Source organism: Saccostrea cucullata, unplaced genomic scaffold, assembly GCF_032062105.1.
Source record: "Saccostrea cucullata isolate Sc308-1 unplaced genomic scaffold, CSIRO_AGI_Scuc_v1 ctg71, whole genome shotgun sequence".
Classification (NCBI taxonomy): domain Eukaryota; kingdom Metazoa; phylum Mollusca; class Bivalvia; order Ostreida; family Ostreidae; genus Saccostrea; species Saccostrea cuccullata.
The window spans coordinates 124,936-148,934 of NW_026936410.1; the positions used below are offsets into that span (position 1 = coordinate 124,936).

The following is a 23,999-nucleotide window of genomic DNA, read 5'->3' on the forward strand; positions in this document are numbered from 1 at the left end:
TTCCTGTCTTTTTTCACACATTTATTTTTTTTTATTCGGGACACAGTTTAAATTCTGTTTCGTATATTCATTGTGAAAAACTCTTTCATTGAGTGAAAACTTTTTGACCTTGACCTTAGTGTTTGACCTACCTTTCATTTCAAAAACGTTAACCTTGACTATTATTTTTATTCCTTTAGAGCTTGGGCTCTCAAATTTCACTTGTATTTCTTGTGACAAGACCTTCATTTGAAAACAAACAATTTTGACCTTGACCTTAGAGTTTGACCCACTTAAAAAATAAACCTTGACCATAATCTTTGAGCCATTAGTACCTGGGTTTTCGTTTTTCACAGGTTTGTCACTTGTGGGAAAACATACTCCTTTGAGTACCAACAATTTTGAAATTTTGGCCTTGACCTTAGAGTGAAAACTGCATTTGTGAAATTTCGATCCTCGCGAAAGGCTGTCAAATGGGGCATCAGTGTATCACATACACATCTTGTTAGTTATTTTTTGTATATTAATAATAAATGTACGTTATTGTCTTTATATTGAACTGTGTTTGGAGCTAGAGTTAAAAAAAAAAGGACAACAATACGAATGATTTTTTTGCTGCAGAAATTCTTTTAATAAATAATTACCTGTCATTAAATTTTCATAAAAACATCCATTTTCTTTGTTAAGTGAACTAAAGTACGCTTCTACACCTACTACACAACTTTTGTGATGCATTAAAATAAACTGATCGTAGCTAGGGTTTTCTTTTCTAACCTGATTGGATGATTGATTTTAAGATGAAGTCTATGGGTTTAAAACATTTATAATAAAATTCAAGTATTTTATAGATTGAAGGCAAAGAGATTCAAAAGGAGACCAGAAAATCATGAAACTTGGCGCTGCACGTTATTTACTGCTCTTTATTTGTAAGTACACTTTGTAAGTCATTAAACTCTTCTCATTAAAAGAAATAAAGGTTGTTCTATGCAATTAATTAAAAATATCATTGAGATAATAAATACTGTTAATTAACAGAGAGATGTTTTTATGGGGAAGGTTTTACGTTGACTTTTACATGTACATGTATAATAATTTTGCAAATGTATATATAACGATGGTACAATTTCAAAGAGTAAAAAGTTGATTTTTTTTCGAAAGTATAATAAAAATGTATTTTTCTTATGTTTGTTGAAATGTTTTAAAATATTTTATTTTGAGTACTACCTGGAGATTCCTAGGGCATTTATTAGTCATTTTTTCCTTTCTGGTTTATGGATGCTTATTTTTGTTCCCCAAAGGCGGAAGTTCTGTGACCGTCCGTCTGTCTGTATGGCCATCAAAATGTCAAACTCTCCATACTTGAATAGATATGTCATCAAAGTATCAAATATGTGTTTATATTCATTATGATTCATTTTCTTAAGGAAATAAATCACATCAGATCTTCACTCTTTATTCGAGATATTGCATTACTGGAGGGTGATTGTAAATGAAGATTTCATTGATATTCATCACAAAACTAACTTAGAGTATTTTGCTCGCGTCAAGTACTAACTTATATACATAAAAAGATGTATACAATTTACAATTCATTTGTCATTTTATGCAAGTTAATCATTAAAGATAAATTTTAATGAAAAATAAAGTTGGAGAGTTTCCTGTCTTTTTTCACACATTAATTTTTTTTAATTAAGGACACAATTTAGACCCTATTTCGTTATAAGTCTATCATGATATGAAACTTTTTGGGGAAAAAGTTTATAACCTCTTATTAGATTTTTTTTAAGTGTTTGCCAAATAGATAAAGCCTTTTATCAACTTTTTTGTACTATTGTATTTAACAACATGCACAATGTTTATTAACTTTTGAGTTGAGACTATTGTAATCAATTTTTTTTTGTCATTTAATATTGCGATATATTGCTTTATGAAGTTAGATGTATATGTACTTGGTTTACCTCTATTGCACTGCTTTTATAAATACAATGAACATGTTCATACATAATCATTAACCAAGAAATATTTTCGAAACCTACTCACATTTCTTACCATATATTACCTGTTGTTTATACAAAATATTATTTTTAAAATCTATTTTGATTACCATAAAATATTTACATCCACGAAAATTTTTATTATTTAAGAATACCATTGCTGTTTACCAGTTCGTAAACAACACACGAAGCATGACACGAGTAAACATTTTTTTTGATCAGTGGTTCGTCTATTTTCAGTGAAACTAACAGTGACGCAAAAATCAGTAATAAAATGTTTAATTTCATTAATTCAGCTTTAAATGATAGTTCAAACAGATATAAACAATGAAATGTCTTTCTTTGTGTGTTAATATGGAAACTAACGCACAGCTATTGCAGAAAAAAAACACGATGTATTGTGAAACACTATGCGCCCGGTGGCAACAAAGTTCGAGAAAGTTATTTTTAGCATAAAGGCCAAAGTCAAAATACAAGGTCATTGACCTTGGTGTCATTTGAAAGAACTAAATTAGTAGAGTATGCATACTAAATGTGAAGTCTCTATCTCCTATGGTACAAAAGTTATGGTGAAAATTCGAAAAAGCTATTTTTAGCATATAGTTCACAGTCAATGTCACAAGGTCATTGACCTTGATGTCATTTGAAGGAGCTTAATTAGTTAATTATGCATACCAGTATGAAGTCTTTATCTCTCACAGTTTAAAAGTTATAGCGAAGGTCAAAGTTGACAACAGACAGACAAACAGACAGACAGGACAAAAATAATATACACCACGGATCTATCACAGAGCAAAATTAACATTTTTTAATTAAAATAAATTTTTAATATTTTATACAAAATTCGGACGTTTATCTGTGAAATTCTTTATCTGTTTTTAATATGTGCTTATTTGTAGTAAATTGTGTCTTATTTATCTCATTCCCTTTGAAATAGGATTAAGACATTCCAATTGACACTCTGTGACTCTCTCAAAATAAATGTTGCTCGTTAGGTGTTACGGTACCTAATGCCTCCGGATTGATTAATCCTTTATCAGTAACTTTATTTGTACAATTTCTTTTAATAACCTCTGTCATGTCCATTTTATCAAAGAAACACACCTGTCCATCAATTAACTCAACTAGTGTCAAAAGTCAATTATTGTTTACTCTTGTAGTATCTGCATTTCAAAATTATAAATCATTTTCTATTTCCCGCACTTTTATCATGTGATGCTAAGCGTAGGAATATTTTGTAAGTGATGACCATGCAGTCTCCATTAAACAGTGAACTATAAACCACGTGTTATTCTTACAACATCCTTTACACAAGGATATAATAACTCTTAATCTTATATCTATGTCCATTATAATCCCTTCAGTTTGGAGGCCCAACGCTCTACCGGCCACATCCAACTCGATTAAGTCTCGTATGCTATTGTTAAAATTCATGTTTGTTATTCACCATCGTCTTTAATAAATTCGGAAACCTGATTTACCAATTGTTGGACCTTATATTGGAAGACCATAAGGAATACGGCACCTTAACCCTGTACGTTTTATTACGGCCCCACAGCGCCACTACTTTGTTATACCCGCCAACATTCCTTCTTCCCCGTTTACGCAAAACAACGGATTTAGTCCAGGAATTACTTTACAACTTATGACCACAGGTGCTTGAGGACAACTATACCCCCGGGCCTGTTAGACTTTTTTCACATAAATTATATATGAATGACACATTTGTGATATAATATATCCTATCCATTTAGAAAATTTGCTTAAATAAACATTTTATAAAAATTTCTACCCCACTCTCTATATATAAATTAACAAGGTTGCCAACTTCGTCTGCAAACCGAGATTTATATATATACCGAAATACACAGTTCTGCAGAAAGTCTGAAACACTGTTTTGAAATAAACATTTGAAGAAATTTGGTTGAATTACATTTTAAAAAATGTCTTTCAAATGTATTGAAAGAATAGAGTTCTAAACTGTAAATGAAATATTTCTAATTATTTTTAAATACCTGATTGGCATGTATCGGTTTTGAGAGTTATGCCTTTTTAAAATATATTTTATTAAAATACCTTCTTTTCCGTAAATATTTCGTGTAAAATCGACAAAACATTTGAAAATAATATCTTTATGAAGAATTCGTTCAAAAAACAAGAATATATCTATTGTTGATATCTTACACACATGTTTGGTTATATGGGGAATATGGGAAATTAGTCCTCTCCTCATCACTTCCGTTCGATAAGCTTTTTACGGAGTTGGCAACCTTGTTGATTTTTATATACAATGTAGGGTAGATTTTATAGAACATTTGTTTTAGGTAATTCTTCGATTTGTTGGTATAGATCTTATCACAAATATGTCAATGAAAGATTATTTATGAGAAAAAAATCGAAAAAGCCCAGGGGTCTATTTCGAAGGGGGGGGGGGGGGGTCCTGTCCTCAAGCACCTGTGCTTATGACCGAAAATCTAACTGGTTATAGATCTATGGATTCGGGCGCATAATTACATCACCCGCGAATGTTGATAAGAGTAAGTGAAAACGTCACCGACACGGTTGGTTTGAAACTGTTTCATTTTTCTAGATAACACGGATAAAATGCTCTGTGGTGGAAAATTGCCTTTTTCTTCATTTCGGCAATTTAAATACTAGACCCAATGGAATAAAAAGTGACTAATCTGCAATAACTCACACAAAACGTTAAGCATTCCTTAATTATTTATAAAACTATGTTGCCTGGCTTATGTAAAAAATTAAACATTTTAGTTGACAAATCTGCAAACAGAGTACAACATACGCGCAACATAAATCAATAATCAGATATCAGAATCCCTTTGATTGTTGGTGATAAGGGTTATTATTTTTCAATTTTTAGGATTTCTTAAACAAAAACATAATATATAGCTCTTTTAGATAAACACAATTGCAATTGTATTTGTTTTGCTGACGTGAGACATCATTTTTGCCAAGGAGATCTACAGACCTTTATTCTTTATTTAATGTGATTGGAGAAGTGATTTGAAACTGTCTTTTTGTTTCCTTTCTAATCAATTAGTATTGCAATGTTATAATAGAATTTTAATGAAGGACCAGTGAACAGTAATAAGCCTACTTTTTATTGAATTAATCGACTTAAAGAATACTCGAAAGGTTTTAAGAAAGTATGGTCGAGACAAACAGACAGCAGTACAAATCAAACTGGGAATAGAACGGAATATCTAATCTTGGTTTAAGAAGTGTCCTATTCACTTTTTGTAAGTAAAGAACCGGTATTGTAGAGTAGGGTTTCCCCCATTGCCAGCTTTCCCCCCGGAAATCGTACTCTAGAGTAGGATTTCCCCTCGAGTAGGATTTCCCCCCGAGGGGAAATCTCACACCAGAGCCAAATTTTCCCCTCTTTTCTTCTCACAGTAGAACACCCCCCACCCTTGTTATAGAGTCAATATCAACCACAGCCGCGATATTTTTGTTAAAAAAAAAAAGATAAATGACAAACTGATTTTAAAAAGGTAAATGAGTGGGGGTTTTTTACCTATGTTATAAGAATTTTCTTAGCATATATTTTGAATCATGGAATCTCAACCAAAATATATAGATTTCAAAAGAAATGTAAATATTCTCAAAACATGATGAAATAAAAAAAAATGGATGTCTGGATTAGTATATATTCTGGACCTATTTTGGTTGTAAATGATTATATAAATAACTTTTCTTAAATATTAAGAAATTGTAAACTTACTATGATGTTCAAATTTCCACCTTTCTGTACATGTAACCATCCTTATTAATCTATACATTTTTATGTATGTTTTTCAGAAAAAAAATCATGTTTATTTTTCGTATACGTATGTTCAATACATCCGGTCATCATTTTGAAGAAGGGACACTTGTAGCGATGTGCCAGCCGTTCCTCCTAGAAAATAAGAAGAGCAATTATATTGCATCGGGGGAAATTTAACTAGGGGAACTCGCACTCTATAACTACTACACAGAGTAGGATTTTCCCCCGGAAAATTGACTCTGGGATTTCCGTAGGGGAAATCCTACTCTAGAGCTAGTTTTCCTGGGGGAAAATTCTACTCTAGAGCCAGTTTTCCGGGGGAAACTTCTACTCTAGAGCCAGTTTTCCGGGGGGAAAGATTTTAGGGGGGAAAGCCTACTCTACAAGACCGGTATATATAACCTTTATAAAACCTTTCCGAATATGCTTTAAGTCGATTTATTGAACCTACTTTCAAGTCCTCAGGTTATATATACTTAGGAATTAAAAGTAGGTTCAGTGTCTGTAACATTGACATTGTCTAATAGATGAAAGGGACATATAGTTTGTCTGTATATCAGCTAAAAAAAACTTTAACCTTTCTTGTAACTTTTGATTGGTTGGAGTTATGGCTTTCAGTTTACACCGAGGAATTCCTTGTGTCATCTTTCTATTAATAATAGCATATTTGAACTGAGTCTTGACCACATATTAGAATGTTGTATTCTGTCTCTGTCAATTACTTTATTATGTTTATATGTAATTTTATTATATGATTGAATAATTTCCAACTCTCTGATTGGCTGAGATCCAACTATGTTAGAAAAATACTACGTTGTATTGACCTGCACGTGACGTTCCCGGTCAATACAAGGATTTATTTCCTCTACATTGATCTAAAAATAGATTGGGAAATTCCAAATTGATACAAATTGTTTTAGAAAGCTATTTATATGACTATGATTTTTTTATGTCAACAAAACATAAGCGGATACATATTTTAGAGTGAGGGTGGTAAGAGGGGATGCAGCCCCCCCCCCCCCCAACACTTTTACTGAACAATTTATTTTTTACTTTTTGGCAGTCACTTTTCCCGGATAATACTCCTTCCTTTCAAAATATATTCTATGAAAAAGACTGACATTATGTATTTTTTCATGGCAAATAAAACTGATTAAAAAAAAGATCAAATTGATATGACTGGTAAGGTTTATTCACATTTTAATTCTGCTTCTCTCTTGTATTTGGCTATATGTTTTGAACAGTTAGATCTTTCATACTTCACATATATATTCCTGGTAATATGACCATTCCTTAGATTTAATATATTTTAACCTTTAGAGTTTTGTCGTAACGTTTGATCTAGTAATAAAAAAACTAACAATGGACAAAGGTTTGAATCTTTGAAGACAGAACTTTCACAACACACTCTAGACAGGTGTATTTCTTGTGAGACAATCTGTCTTAAGATATCAACAATTTGTACTTTGACCATAAAGTTGGACTCTTTTGGTCATCACCTTTGAACGATTAGTGCAAGGGCTTTCATATTTCTTTATTTATTTCTTGTAACAAGACCGTTCCTGGTTAGAAAGAATTTACTCTTTCACCTTGCCCTTCAAGGTAATCTACTTAAAAAAAAATTACCTTGGCCATATTGAACGGTTGGAGCTAAGACTTTCATTTATATCACGTGTGTTACAACGCACTTTGAAAAATTACGCACTTTGAAAAATTTTTTGAATATCAACATTTTTGCCAAGGTTAACGCACTTTGAAAAATTTTTTCAAAGTGCTTCATTTGAAACGCATGAAAAAATTTTTCAAAGTGTTGACTATCACTTTCAACATTTGCACTTTGAAAAAATTTTCATGAAACAAAAAATTATTTTTAGAAATGACAGCAGTAATCGAAACGTATGATGGGTATATAGTGATGCGATTATGTGTGTTATTACTTTATGTGTATGTTATTTTTTTCTGTGTGGTCGTAATTTGTATCGCGATCGATGTCAAAAATTAAAATTTGATGCTGCCTTGATTCATAATGCTTTTTTGATTTAGTGGAGCTTTGATGTGTGACTTTAAAAACATATTTCACATGTGTATGCCTTTTGATAAGTCCTTTCTTTGAGTTCCACCAAATTTGACCTTGACAATGGATTTTGACCTACTTTTACAAGGAAATTTCAAACTTTTACTTTGGCCATAACTTTTGTTCATTTTCAGGAAAATCAGAATATTAATTTTTAATTACATATTAATTTTATTACAATACTTCACTTTTGAATGGTGAAGGCTAGGGCTTTTTTCTTCACATACTAGTATGTAATCCTTGTGGAAAAAGCCTTCAGGTATTTAACTTACATGATATTTGACCATGAATTGAAGTTTAACATATATTAAAAAATATCTTTTCCATGTTTTAAAAGGTAAATAAGGCATATATAAATTAATAATTTACAATATTTAGTTTTAAATAGCTTTAAAATTGGTGAAAAATCAAGCATTTTTTTTGACACTTTGACCTTGCAGTTTGAAACACAAAAAGCTTTGTGCATAAATTCTGTAAATTTTTTGCGGGGGGGGGGAAGGGGGTTGTTTTAAAAATATTTTCAGTTTTCCAATGATTTCTATGTGGAAAACACAAGTTGACGGCCAAAATTTTGAGTCTGTCTCTCCGTGTATCCCAAATAAGTAAGGTTTTATGAAAACATTAAACCGCTACAAAAATTTTGATGCACACTAAATGTTAACTTTTGCAAATTCCTGAGGTGCGTAGCTCCGGTTATCATCATACTTAGCCCGTGTTGCGTTCATCTGTGTTAAGGTAGGATTCTTCTCACATTTCTTGTTTTTAAAAATTAATGAAATTTTCACAGAATGAAGAGGACAATATCACTAAGTGATGGTATCAGTGAGATTAAATTTTACCGTTTAATATTTGAGGAAAGGTCAGGTCAAGGTCATTTTTTTTTCAAAGTCGTTAATAGACATGAAGAATAAAAAATTTTTGTTTCAAAGTGCGTTAACCTGGCAAAAATCCCTACTTGTAATTTTTAAAAGATTGAATTTTTTCAAAGTGCGTTGTCACACACGTGTATTCTTTGTGACAAGATTTTCTTTGAATATAAATAGATACTACAATATGAAAATACTTTAATGTTGATATCACTTTCAAATTGAAAAAAATTAATTTAAATAAAATGGATATTTGCTAATCCGAATTTCCGTCTGTGTGTCTTTTCTTCGCAAAAATTTTTAGGATTTATTAGTGATTTTTATATGCTTCCTATATTTAACTTTCCAATTTCCACATATAGTAAAGTTGTCACTTTTAAAGAAATTTCAAACTTTTACTTTGGCCAAAAACTAAAAGTTTTGATCTTCATATAAGAGAGAAATAACACTTTTTACGGATTTTTTTCTCAAATTTGTACATAAATTTGAAGCATTTAAAAGCCAACATAGTTCTAGTATGTGTAAAAAATCTTATTTATTTGATATACTTTGAAACTTTAGTCCCTTATTATTAATTTAACTTACATTTGAAAATTTCATCTAGTCTTTGATTGAGTCAAAATTATAACTAAATTTAATGTTCTATAATAATTTTGAGAGGCAGAAAATCCGAAGATAAATTTTCAACCTACTGGTGCCACCGGTTATCGCCAAAATATAGTCCCGTGTTGCGTTTGTCAAACGCAGTTTACCATTTTTGTTTTTAAAAGTTGTATAATTGTGATGAGGAAGAGAAAAACTATTGTCTTTTAAATCTCTTAATCTAAATATATAAGACATATCAACAAATGTACTTTGAATATTCCATGTAATTTAAAAGAAACGTTTTGCATAAATAGATACTACAATATACCTATAAGGTATGAAATTGACAGCATAATTCAACATTGTTATCAAATCTTAAATTATGAGTTTGATAGGATTTTTATTGTTTCTATAAATCCAATATCACATGAAAATAAAGTTGTCACATTTACAAGAAATCATGAAAAACACTATTTTCATAAACATGATTATTCAAGGGAAATAAATAAATTCAACAATTGGGTTTTAAAACCCCATGTTGTCCTTTAAAAAATCTTATTTATTTGATATACAATTATAAACAAGGTCCCTTGTTTAATTTAACTTACATTTGAAAAATTTCTTTGATGAGTAAAATTATAATAAATTTAATGTTCTATAATAATTTTGAGAGGCAGAAAAGAAGATAAACTCAGGTGACCTATTCCGCCAAAAATATAGTCCCTGCTCGTTTTCAAACGCAGTTTACCATTTCTATTTAAAGTTGTATAATTGTGATGAGGAAAGAAAACTATTGTCTTTTAAATCTCTTACATCTAAATATATAAGACATATCAACAAATGTACTTTGAATATTCCATCTAGTCAGAAACCAGAGAAGAATCCTACCTTAAGGTATGAAATTGCAGCATCAACATTGTTATCAAATCTTAAATATGAGTTTGATAGGAGGTGTTTCTATAAATCCATAATATCAATGAAAATCGATTTAAAAAATCATGAAAAACACTATTTTCATAAACATGATTATTCAAGGGAAATAAATAAATTCAACAATTGGGTTTTAAAACCCCATGTTGTCCTTTAAATAGATCACAGGTAACCAATTATAAACAAGGTAGTTGTTTCATATACTTTTTCAAAATTTCTTTGATGAGTAAAACAATGTGCGTTTCTTTTTTTAGGTCACCTGAGTAAACTCAGGTGACCTATTGCTATCTGTTTTCGTCCGGCGTCGTTCGTCGTGCGTCGTGCGTTAACATTTGAACATTTTCAGCTTCTTCTCTGCAACCACTGAACCAATTTCAACCAAATTTGGCACAAAGCATCTATGGGTGAAGGGGAACAAAAATTGTGAATTTCATGATCCCTGCCCTGCTCTATTGATTATATAATGAAAATACATGAATTCTTTGAAAATCTTCTTCTCTGCTCCTGGGTATTAAATAAAATAACTAAGTACATAGTTATGATAAGCAAGAGTGCCTCTACCAAAATTGTGAATTTTATGGCCCCAGGGTCAGGAGTTCTTGTTTTAGGGTGGGGCTCTAATGATTATATAGTGAAATGCATGAATTCTTTGAACATCTTATCCTTTCTCCTGGTTAATATGCTAATGATCTAATTACATATTTAAGGCCAGGATTTATTTTATTTTCAGTTTTACAAACCCTCCGCTCAAGGCTTTGAATTTTTAGAAAAAATAAAACAATTTTTTTTCTTTCCGATGTCAAATTTGAGTCGGGATCCAGATTTCAAATTTACGAACTCGCACTTCCGCTTTTACGATAAAACGGCGGGTAAATAAAACTAGATCTGAGAAGATAGCTTGGTTTAGTGTAAAATTCATCGATAAGAGTGCCATTCAAAACGTTTCACCCGTTCAAAGGACAAATAAAATGCTGACGACTTTGTTGCACAATGACATGCTGGTGAGATAATTATGTATTCGTTTCAAAAGTAACTGTAAATTATTTTCCTCCCCCAGGTTTTAAACTGCCCGTGGTAGCTATTGCATATTGCCAGGGACATTGTTTAGGTCTCTGTTATAGCTTACAGTCTAAGCATCATTCTTCAGAAAAGGGTTGCTTATGCATCAGATGTAATGAATAAAACTATGGGAGAAGTGAAGTCCATTTGAGGAAGAAATAAACAATAACCTGAAGAAATAAAAAAAAAATCAACTATTAAAAGGCAAGAATATACAAATATATACAGGCATGTAGTATCATTTGTATCAGCCAAAAAAAATATTTTACACTTAATTGAAAAAATGTTGACCCTACTCAGTACTCCCCAATATTCCCTGTCTGTTTTATGATAGGAATTATAATTTAAGGCATCAAGTAAATTTTAGAACTATATCTACACATTCACTTAACACATATTTAAAAAATGAAGATAACTTGAAAGACTTTTAAAGAATTGATTTTTTAAAATATATTTTGATCAACATCACAAAATTTATATAACTGGCCAAAACTGGCAGATGATGAAATAAGCAATTAAATGTTCTACTTTCCTATTTGTAAACATTATGTGTCCAGTGGTAAGGAGCCGATTAGGATAGCATAAAAAAAGAATGTACAAATGTTAATAATTGATTTATCAAAAAAAAAGATTTATTTCCTTCTCCTTCGGGACTTTTTTATTCTCATGTTCATAACTAAACCTAAACATAAAAAAATGCTGGCCTTATAATGAAGAAAGGGGCCTCTTTCAAAATAGATAATTTCAGGGCTGCTGGGTCAGGGGTACCAGGGGGGTTTTTTTACTAAAAAAATGCTTTGAAATCTGAAATATATAAGCAATGGTGCCTCTTTCAAAATTTGTGAATTTCATGGCTTTTGGCTTAAAACACGAACCAAATACAATCGCTGGAAAGTTGTTACATGATACTCAGGTGACCTATAAGGCCCGTGGGCCTCTTTTTTTTTTTTTTTTTTTTTTTTTTTTTTGTTTTGTTTTGTTGAGTATACAACTAAATGTGCAATGAAAATAAGTTCTTTAAGGATATTATTAAATATCTTAACGTCACCAGTAATGGCGTGTTTAACGGGACTACTGCGTATAGTTGTAATTAAAAAAAAAGAAAATCAACATATTGAAGAATTATCTTTCAAATGTTCGATATCTTTTTACTTTAGAGGTTTTTTTATGTAATCAAAAAGTTTGAAATGAAATATATGGAGATATAGAACAGTATTCAAACGAAGAAAGTTCATGCAAATAATACAAATTAGAAGCAGGACAAGCACGAATCTCTAAAACTCAGAGGTGAGATCGGATACCAGGAAGGAGCTAGCATCCCCTGCCGACCAGTTACATCCGCCATGTGTTCTTTGAAACGATCGGTAAATTTAAAAAACCAAAGCAAAAAAAAAAAAAAAAACTTCCATCAGCAATTAACTTAAGATTGTTTTTCCTTGTCATTTTATCGCCCATAGAACTTGGAATGTGATGACCACCAATAAACTGTTGATATCCTTGCCTTGTGTTATTTACTTCTTTGTCAGAAGCTTTACTCGTTTTAAGGATTTTTCGTATTTAAAGCATGGTTTTGCGCATCGAATCAACTGAGAGGTATAAACTCCATTTGTAGGTGGAGAGGGTACATTGCTACATAAGTTTGGGAAGTTGACTATTGAAAAGTTAAAAGTCCTTACGTTTGTTGGAAGTTGACTATCCTTACGTTTATTAAAAAGCTTGCTGTAAGACTACAATTAACTTTTTTCTAGTAAAATTTCCAATTATGGAACAGATATGTAAGATATTTTTTATTTCTAGCTCACTGACATTTGATTTGGAAGTATTTCCTTATAATAATGGATCCTTGAGTTTAAGTTTGATTACCCCGTATAGAATTACACCCCAGTACTCCTAAAATACAATAAAAATAATGAGCCTTTCAAACAATGACAATGTTGTCACCTGTTTTATCAACATCATCAAGATGACTTTACATTCCGTAAACAAAATTAGATGATCCCAGTATTCTTAAAATATAATAAAAATAATAAGCCTTTTAAACAAAGACAATGCCGTCACCTGTTTTATCAACATATCAAGATGACTTTACCTTCCTTTTTGAACATTCGCCGTAACGTTTGAACCATAAGAGATAGAGACTTTATATTTGGTATGCATACTCCACTTATTAAGCTCATTCAAATGACATCAAGGTCAATGGCCTTGTGACCTTGTCTGTGTCCTATATGCTAAAAATAGCTTCGAATTTAGTTGCCGTCGGGCGCATAGTTTCCAAACACCTCTTGTTCTTTTCAAAACGTTATGTTGTAATTAAGTTATCGATATCATTTCTTTCACAGCCTTTCTTTAACACACTCGAGAATTCTAGCTAGATACAAATGTTAAAAGAAATAAAATGTTTTAGTTGCAGTTATTCGTGGTGCTGAGATAAGATGTCGTAAGTATAAATAAAAATATTTTTACTTCTATTTTTATTTCCTTTACTTGACAATAATGAGTTTTGACCTAGATTTGATTATTTTTATGAGGGACCGACGTGATTTTGATATAATCTGATGATCAGTAAGATTTTGTATAAAGAGAACAAAGGAGTTATATCCATGATTCTCTTTATATTTGTTTAATTCACGGAATGAATGATGAATCTGATTTAGAATTATGCCCAGTTGTACAGTACGATGAGGAAGCAGTGATGTATACATTAGATTGTGGATGGTCTCGGAAAAGGATAAGTTTTCAATGCAGAGATGGGTATTCATACCAGTCAGGATCGTACCAGTCAGAATGTTCGTTTTCGTGGACATGGTGGAGATGGACAGGAACTTCAATGAAGTGCATCTGTAAGTTAAAGCAGTATGAAAGGGCTCACTGTAAATTCAATCCAAGTAGTTATTAGCATAAAGTATCTATGAATACATGTTTTTGTTTTTGTTTGTTTGTTTGGTTTTGGTTTTGGTTTTGTTTTGTTTTGGGTTTTTTTTTTCTTCTTTTTTTTTTGCCAGACCTTATGTTCACCATATGATTTAAATTCTCGAAAGGGACATGAAAGACAAACAAACAAAAACAGAATGTTAAATTTTCAATAGATAACAGCTTCAGCTATACAGTTCTTTAACGACGCAAACAATTATTATTCCAGTCTTTTCCCTACATAAATAGGTTATTTAGTAGTTTTTTAAGTTTTTTTTCCAACAAATTGTAAGTGTGCAAAATAAATATTAATTCGATATAAATCACAATTTCAAGTATTTTTTGTCTTACCCTGGGTTTTGATCGGTTAGTCGTAATTTTACATAAAAGTTTAATATTTGTGCTTTTGTTTCACAGTCACGAAGACGAGCACTACAACCACGACGACAACAACCATCTCTCTCACGGATGTTACAATTCCTACCGGGAGACCTACTACGATGGATTTATCTGTCCCCCAAACTGTTCAGTATCCCTCCTCCACTGTTAGAAGTTCAACAAACGATTTCAAAACAACTTCAACCAGAACTTGTAGTGGAGAAATTCTTCTTTCAAAAATGGATACGTTAAATGCAGTTCCACTTCTAAAGTTTGATCCAAACGCCACATTCAAAACAGATGATAGGGTTTTGTATGAATGTGCAAATGGTTATAGGTTTATGAATGGACCTTTGGAACACGTATGTGGAAATGACGGTGCCTGGAAGGGGGCATTACCTTATTGTAAAAGTACGTTATCGTCTATAAAACTACGAGCAAATATAAAGTAAAGTTTTTTTCACTACTAACATCTTCACCAAGATGTTTCTGATACGGCACTCTCATCATAAACCCTTGGCATATGGTACTGTGAAAAGAAAGGGACTGTTTTCATCACGTGATCTCGAATTTGAACAGCTACACACAGATTGCGTCATCAACAAAAATAACGGAATTAAATCAAGAAAGTTTTTAGAAGAATGTATTGGTTTTTCCTTTGTTATTTAACGTGCAAATCTACATTTTCAATGTAGATTCTTAATTATATTTTGCACGTATCTAAGATATTAGACGACACCATATCTGTTCATAGAATAGTATGTGGTCGTTGATGATTAATACTTGCGTTTTTCATTCCCGAGAGGAAAGAGCCAAAATATGTCCACGAATCCAGATATCGTCATTTACAAAAAAAAAAAAAAAAAAAAAAAAATACTGATTGGTCGATCAATGTCGATCCAATCGAATCACAACTTGAGAAGAAAAATCCCAGCCTTTGTAGCACCGTATGCGAAGGGTTTATGAAGTGAGTAGCGTATCAGAAACCCCTGACTAGCGAAGATGCACTAATAATTACTTCAAGGAACCTGGATTAAAAATATGAATTTTGTCACAAGTTATAGATTTTGATATTCACTATGCGTGAGTGGCGGTATAGCTGCATAGCTCTCTAGATGGAAAAAAAATCGAAGAAACTGGGAAACCCTGATTTTTTTGGCCGAATTTTCTCAACCAGAGAGCTAGTATACTAAATACATGTAGCTAGTAACATGAGGATGATTTTATTCCCTAAAGTGTGGCCCCAAATCTTAAAGTAGGAGCATGGCTTCAGAGGCATTAGATTTCTTGAATTGGGAGAATTAATTTTATGCAGTGTTATATTAACACAAACTTGTGAGGATTACCAAAGTTTGAACCATGGCAAAGGTTTACAATGTGTAAAGAAATACATACAATGTATTGTATACTAATTCCCTCACATCACATTGATAACCTTCTAATCTTTTAGGATGCAGATGTCCATGTAGCCGAATGAAGAACCAGGTTATCATAAAAACACAAGAAGAACTTCAAAATAAAATAAACGTCATGACAGAAAAGCTTAAAGTGAAGAAGTCAGATTTAACCAGTGTGAAGAGTAGGAAAACTTCGGCTCCCGATCCTCGCCCCTCCTCAAAAGCTGTGGGATCTCTTATTGGTATAGGAATCCTTGTATTCATTTTTGCCGTGATAATCATTTCAGATTTTCCTCTATTATACACACATATCAAATATGGACCTTACCATGGAAGATAAATCAATTTAAACCAAACGTGTGCGAGGACAGTTGACTGATGTACATTGTATTAATATTGAGTGTTGTTTGTTGATGCTTTGTTGATATTGTCTTTTAACAACGGATATTGGAGTCACACAATGGTTTCAATTATCATAGGCAAAAATTAGATTTTTCGAGTTCCAGATAAGCTTTAGCATCATGTGTAAATTAATAATTTAAAACTATATGTATTTGCAAACATTGGTTTGTAATATATCAGAAATATATATATATTTATTTTTCTTTCTTTTTTTCAAGAAAGATTGATTGCTGTGTATCCTTGTAGCTTACACTTTATACTTAAATGCATTTTTATTTCATATATCATTATACCCCCACTTAAAAAGCGGGAGGGTATATAGTAATCGGTATGTCCGTCCGTCCGTCCGTCTGTCTTTTACGCTTTGGGTTACCCATCTCTTATCTGCAACTCCTCTCATACCACTGAATGAAATTTGATGAAACTTTCACAGAATACTCATTACATATTGACATTATGACCTCCTATTTTACTTTTTGATCCGACACATATTTTGGGTTTCCCACGGCAAAACACTGCCATTATATTCATATGGGAAGCGGGGGTATCATTTAGTGAGGTCATTGCTCACGGTACCTCTAGTTCATTTCTACGCCTGGCTATTGAGCAACAAACTAAGTGTAAGAGTATACTAAACAGTGATTACTCTACTTAAATACCCGGTAGTTAAATTGTGTAAGGGGTTCTGGTGTTAGGATGGGGTTCCGTTTATCGATCGTAAAATGATATGCATGGATTGCTTGAAAAGCGGGTGGCTGTATAAAGTAATCGGGATCTCCGTCTGTACGTCCGTCCGTCCGTTACGCTTTGGGGCACCTATCTCTTAACCGCAATCCTCATACCACTGAATGAAATTTGATGAAACTTTCACAGAATCTTTTTTACATATTGCCATTGTGCATCTCCTATTTTACTTTTTGCTCCAACACATATTTTGGGTTTCCCACAGCAAACACCGCTATTATATTCATATGGGAGGCGGTGTATCATTTAGTGAGTTCATTGCTCACAGTACCTCTAGTTTTTTTTATTCTTTTCCTCTGTTCATGGACGTCTAGCAGGCTAATCAAATACAAATGTACATGTAATTCATGAAGATATGGCCACTAGTAAAGGCGGTACTGGTGCTAAGGCAATACCCTACTGATCATAGATATAAATTTTTCTCTATTTTAAAATTATCACTTAATAAATCTTAGTAAATTATGCAATGAATAGCTTGTTTTGAAAATTTTCCCTTCTGTATTGTAAATACCCCGGTATATTTTAAAGAACAAGAAATTATGCAAAAGGATTCGTAACTTGAAAGTTTTTATTGCCATTTTATGGATCATCAACAGTGTTTATTATATTCAGGTGACAGTTCTGGCCATGGGGCCTTATGTATATTCTAAGCATCTGTTTACCCATTTTCATTAATTTCTTTTTCCCCTCATTTTGTCAATTTCATTAGGCCTAAATTTCGTTATGTATTCATTTGTTGTTTTTATGCCCGGATCGAAACTCGGATCGAAAGATCGCAGGAGTACATAGTTTTTGTCCTGTCTGTCTGTTTGTCTGTCTGATGTCAACTTTCACCTAGCCCATTACTATTGCGCTGTCAAGGGTAAGTGTATACCACTTCAATCTACGCCCCACTCCAGAATTTTGTTACCCTCTGGAGCATAGTATTTCACAAATCACAATCTTGTTTTTTTTCTTCATTGATTTTCCAGAATGTACTGTTACTAATAACATAAATGATTATTTGTCCAAATTTGGTTAACTTATTTCCTTTCCGAAGTAAAATTGTCCTAACAGGCTATTACGGGTTTGTTTTGGCTTAATCTTTGGTCGTATATACAATATTTTAGAAATCAACGTAATCTCTTGTACATTTTCAACTTTTTGGAGACACTGAAAATGAAAAACCTTGGTGTATTTTGTTTTAATTTATTCGTTTTATGTAAGTTTGTTAACAACTATTTATGAAATTTATATCATTCTTAAAATTCATGAATTTTTAAACATAATATCATGATTATTTCAACTTTTTGGAGACACTGAAAATGAAAAACCTTGGTGTATTTTGTTTTAATTTATTCGTTTAATGCAAGTTTGTTAACAACTATTTATGAAATTTATATCATTCTTAAAATTCATGAATTTTTAAACATAATATCATGATTATGCCTATAGAATTTTTTTTACTCGTCACTTCCGTTCATTAAGCAGAAACGCTGGCTGCAGCCTGACATCCTTTTGAAAAACTGACCATAACGACTGTTAAAGTGCCTTAACCTTCATGAGAGTTGGTGGTTAATGAAAAAAATATTCAATTTACAATATGAGTTGTTGATTTTAGGGCTTTGTTTAGATTAGGAGACGATTCAACCAAAATTTCTCGCAACTGTAAATTCCTTTCCTAGTTTTAATTAAGTATCGAATATGTTTATTTTTTTAAGAAAGAACATTGAGTGAAATTATTAACGATCCTATTATGTATTTAAATGGGGGAAATGAAAGGTCAGTTATGTATAGTAATCGCAGAATGTCCAGAGATACGTGTGATATAGAATCATTTTCAATATTAAAATCAAATTAAGAACCCTCCATACATAGCACATTAAAGAGTTCTGTAGTATTTTTTGGCAGTTAGAGTGATTTGCCAAATTCTTTGATCTAAATTCCAAAAAAATGTAGAAATGTATTGTATATTTCTCAATTTTGATCAATTCAAGTGTTCTTAATATTTCAAAAGGCCAATGTGAATTATTTGAACATATTAATTTCATGTATTTCCTCCATGGAAGTAAAAAGCAGAGATTTCATTCACTGACACTGTATTGTTGTCGTTTTTGATCATTTTGAACATTACTATATACCGAAAATTAAGCTCAATATAAACACCTTTATACAATATATATTTCTCAATGTCGAAAAAAAAACAATTCGCACTGGTGTGGAGAGGGTCCTTAATAAAGATACGTTGATACTGTTGTTTTGCTTTTCAAATCACCAAATAGCAGAAATCAATGCCTCTAAAACAGGATTTTTTTTAATTGCTAAAAGTACTTAAAAATTTCAGCTGTAAGACAATGAAGTAGGTCCATACTCAGTTCAAAACAGTTTATGAAAGGCTGTTTTGACCGGTCGACAAGAGATGCTCACACCTCCATGCCACCTGATCCCAGCTATGCTGTTTTAGAGTTCCATGCTTGCGCTGCTTCTGATTCGTATGAATTTAATTTACATTTGAGCTTTATTACTGTTTCTTATTTCCTATATTTATACCCAGTATCAGTGTCGGAGCATTTGTGTGAACAATTATTTTGCAGATATACATTTGCTCACCTGAGGCCAAGTGAAAGAAGATTGGAGGATAAGGCGGACGAAGTGCCTATAGTGCGACAAAAATGAAGTGAAAAATTAAATCTCAAATATAACAAAATTTTCTTTGATATTTCATCTAACATTAAAGTACATTTAATGTAAAATCTCTTTCATTTTCAAAAATCTCACAAAGACTGAAATTATTTGCCTATGAAAATGCACAAACACACTAAAAAGAACAAAAATATCATCGTCTTATACTTTTGACAAAATTTTCCATTAAAAGTGGGTCTTCACTCCATTTTTTGAAAGATAATCCTAAAAGTTTGCCATAAAATATACATTTTTGGTTAACAAAAACATGGAGCAAAGACCCTCTTTACTTTAAAAGTACAATTTTATGACATAACATTCGCATTTTTCATAGAAATACTTCAAGTTCATTAAGTAAAGGGTCATATTACAAACATTATTTAAACACCCCAATTAAACAAGCCATGTAACCTAGTAGTTAGCACGTTAGTCTCAAAGCAGTACATGTATTCTATTCCGGATTTGTATTGCTTAAAGTTCAAATCCCAGGATTACAATCTTATATTTTTATTTTTTTTTTAAATTCCGAAACTTTTTTCTCTCAAAAAAGGTTTGTATTTTCATAAATTCATAAATTTTAAATACTCAATCTACAAATTGAATATCATTTCATAATATCTGAGGCTCTAAACATTCTGCACGCCTTGTTCCCCCATACCCTGTGTCATCGTCGTTGTTCTCGTTGCAAAGATTTCACATTTTCGTCTTCTTCTCAAGAACCACCGGGCCAAGTTCAATCAACTTTGCCACAAAGTATCCTTGGGTAAAGGAGATTCATGTTGGTTCAAATGAAAGGCCATCCTTTCCTGCAATGGGGGATAATTTTAATTTTGTTAAAAAAAGAAAATCATGGCGTCTTTTAAAAATCTTCTTCTCAAGAATAGCTTTGAAGCTTATGTGGAAATATCTTAATTTTTTCAAATCATGTGCCCCGGAGGAAGGGTGGGACAAAGTGGGTGATCAAGGTTTCACATAGGAATATATAGGGAAAATATATAAAAATCTTCCCAAGAATAGCAAAGCCATAATTAGTCATATTTATAGGGAAGCATCCTCAGGTAGTGTAGATTTAAGTTTGTTCAAATTATGACCCCTGGAGGTAGGATGGGCCCCAGTTGGCGATAAAGTTTTACACTGGAATACATAAGGATGATATTTAATAATATTTTGAAGAACAGCAAACCTATGATATTTATAATGAAGCTTCCTCGGGTAGTTTGTATTACAAATTGATTAAATTATAACCCCCAGGAGTATAAAAAAGGTCATAACATAATTTTGGACATTTAAAAATAAGTGATATCAGGTCCTCATTGTCAACTATTTTGCATCTTTGGTAGTATAAGTTTCACGCAGTAATATAGTTGTAGGATAATGAAAAACAAACAGAATCGTGTTTCATTTAATATGCCCCCGCAATCAAAGATTCGGGGGTATGTTGTTTTTACCCTGTCCGTTTGTCTGTGTGTCTTTTCTCTATCAATTTATCTGTTTGTTAGTTTTGTACAAATAAACTGTAACCTTGTCCATAACTGTTGATTGGGTGGGACAATGGCTTTCGTATTTCAAAAGTGTATTTTTTGTGACAAGACCTTTCTTTGGGTACCATCAAATTTGACCTTTTATCTTGACCTTGGAGTTTGACCCACTTTACAAAACTTTAACCTTGACCATATCTTTTGAAAAAGTTTATCTAGAGACTTCATACTTCATATGTGTATTCATTGTGACAGTACCTTTCAAATTGCTATAAATATTTTTTTTTACTTTGACCTTAGATTGATTGATTGATTGTATATTGTTTAACGTCCCTCTCGAGATTTTTTCACTCATATGGAGACGTCACCGTATACCGATGAAGGGTTCAAATTTAGACCTATACTCGGCCCTCAGGGCCATTAAGCAGTGAGGGTTCTTTATCGTGCCAGCGCCTACCGTGACACGGACCTACGTTTTTAATGTCATATCCGAAAGACCCGTGACTTTCACTTCTAGTGCCGAGCGCTTGGCGATGGAACAGTCACTACCTTTGTTTACGTCTTAGGTATGACGCGGCGCCGCGAACGAGAATCGAACCCGGGCCTCCCGATCTTTGACCTTAGAGGTCTACCTGCATCGTAAACCCTAAATCTTCAGATAACTTTTGAACAGATAATACTAGGAATTTCATATTTCACAAGTGTATTCCTTGTAAAAATACCTTTTTCTTGATACCAACAATTTTGACCTTTTGACTTGACCATAGAGTTTGACTTGCAATTGAGAAACTCCAACTTTTGCCATAAGCTGCTATATGGAGGCAGCAGTGTCTCACGATAGCATCTTTCTTTTTCTTTTTGGTAATAAAAAGGTTTGGAAGCAATAGTCGATGAATGTTAGTAAGAAATACAAGGTGTGGAATTCAATTTGAAATATGGTGGAATGCAATGTGCGGTTTGAAATTCAATTATTTAATTTCAATTAGTTGACATCTGTTATGGAATTTAGGTCAAACGGCAGTGTCGTAAGTACTACAGCTTTTTTACAAGTCCCTGTGACAGTACATATTTCTGTTTTGTACACATACTGTTGTCGACGTCAATATATACCGGCCATTACTGCACATATTGACGTTCATCTGTATATATTGTACAAAGTGTATATTGTCGTCCATCAGTATATGGCACACGACAGTGCATGGAAGTGCTTTCATATTAATATGACTTATCCACGGAAGCGTATTAAGGTAATATTTTATTTAAGTTGGTAATTCCAACTTTAAATTTAACTTTTCCGACTTTAATCTTGGCTTTTTCCAACTTTGAAATTAGTATACGTAATTCCAACTTTAACCTTGGATTTTCCATCTTTAAGCATGGCTTTTCCAACTTTAATTTGTTACTTCCAACTTTAATATTGGCTTTTGCAACTTTAAAAATTAGTAATTTCAACTTTGATTTTGGCTTTTTCATCTTTTACTTGTTTTTTTCAACTTTAATTTAGTTCTTCTGGTCCTTTTTTCTTAGTTTTTTCTTTGTTTAAAATTATTACCAACCTTATTAATGTTAAATTAGTACATTAAAATAGATTGGTTTTGGTTTCCAATGCATCGTCGCAATCGAGAAGGAGGGGTCGATTTGTGTAGTGGGTAGGGAGGCACTTTAAGAAGGACAGGTGGGTCCATAGGGAGTTATGGAATAAAACTTGAATTTATAATTATGCAGAGAATAATTTAAGAAAAAAAACTCCGTACGTGACATGTTTCCAACCCTACCTGTTAAAGAGATCGGACATTTATTTTGTTTCTTTAAAAATGAGAAAATGAGACCTTTATTAGGTATTTGATAAACAGAATTAATCAAAAACATTACACGCTGAAAATTGTATAATTTCTATATATAGAACACAACAGTCCGTAGGAAGCAATTTCATTTTGGGGGGCACAGTCATATATTTTCAGTTGATGGTACTAACAAGTACCAAAAACTCCTTGACATGCAAAAAAAAAATGTCTGTTGAGGGCACCCAACACATTCACACACACCCCTCCCCACTGGTTGTGACATAAAGCTTGATTTAAAGTTTGACAAAAAAAAACTATATGAAATATGGTACTAGTACTTTTCCCAACTTTTAAGTTGGAATTAAAATGTACCAACTTTAAAGTTTATAAAGCGAATGAATAATCAAGTAATGCGATCATCACCCTCGGCCAAAATTTATGGAAACATAAAATTTGAGTGTAATTATAGATTTCTCAATAATCTATTTTATTCCATCCTTGGAAGACAGGAATGCAAGTTTGAAGTATTCTTTTTCTCTTAAGCTTTCTCTTCTTTTCTTTGATATTGTTTTTAAATTGGTGTTTGTGTTCCCAAAATTCTATTCAATGCACCATTCCCCTCGATAAATCAAAGTCTAGGCTTTATGATATCAAGACAACAGTTTTTGTAAATAAAAATGGAACGTTTAATTTACTTGCATAGGCCATTTGCACATTTTATCAATTTTTTTACGTTCTGATTGTACACACAAGTACCCTGAAGTTGGTATTAAAAAGGTGCTTGAGTTAATTTCTCATTGACAAGCTAAGTACTTTTTGGAAATACAATGACCTTGCCATCAAAAACTATCTATCATTAGATCAAACGCTGACTGAATTGTTCATACTAATTGTTAGGCTATTATTTAAACACTGAAATTCCTTCGGATTTTTATGTTTACGCAATTAAGTAAAAGAGCACATGATGAGTT

General features: G+C 32.2%; 1 protein-coding gene and 1 long non-coding RNA gene across 2 annotated transcripts; both read left to right on the plus strand.

Moving 5' to 3' along the window:
* The first annotated feature begins 828 nt into the window (after positions 1 to 828).
* LOC134245521 (uncharacterized) lies at positions 829 to 14,107 on the plus strand. The gene is made up of 3 exons (XR_009987450.1): positions 829 to 905; positions 13,679 to 13,711; positions 13,929 to 14,107. It is a non-coding gene; the product is annotated as an uncharacterized LOC134245521 (long non-coding RNA).
* A 501-nt stretch (positions 14,108 to 14,608) lies between these two features.
* Positions 14,609 to 16,299, plus strand: LOC134245541 (uncharacterized). Its single transcript, XM_062727822.1, has 2 exons — positions 14,609 to 14,973; positions 16,013 to 16,299. Exons 1-2 carry the CDS (start codon positions 14,685 to 14,687, stop codon positions 16,297 to 16,299), a joined length of 576 nt encoding a protein of 191 aa, XP_062583806.1. The 5' UTR covers positions 14,609 to 14,684.
* Positions 16,300 to 23,999: the final 7,700 nt, after the last annotated feature.

Bases quoted from the DNA above. Each gene is read 5' to 3' on its own strand.
- LOC134245541 (XM_062727822.1), top strand. From the start codon at position 14,685: ATGGATTTATCTGTCCCCCAAACTGTTCAGTATCCCTCCTCCACTGTT. The intron at 14,974-16,012 runs GTACGTTATCGT...CTAATCTTTTAG, and splicing joins GGCATTACCTTATTGTAAAA to GATGCAGATGTCCATGTAGC.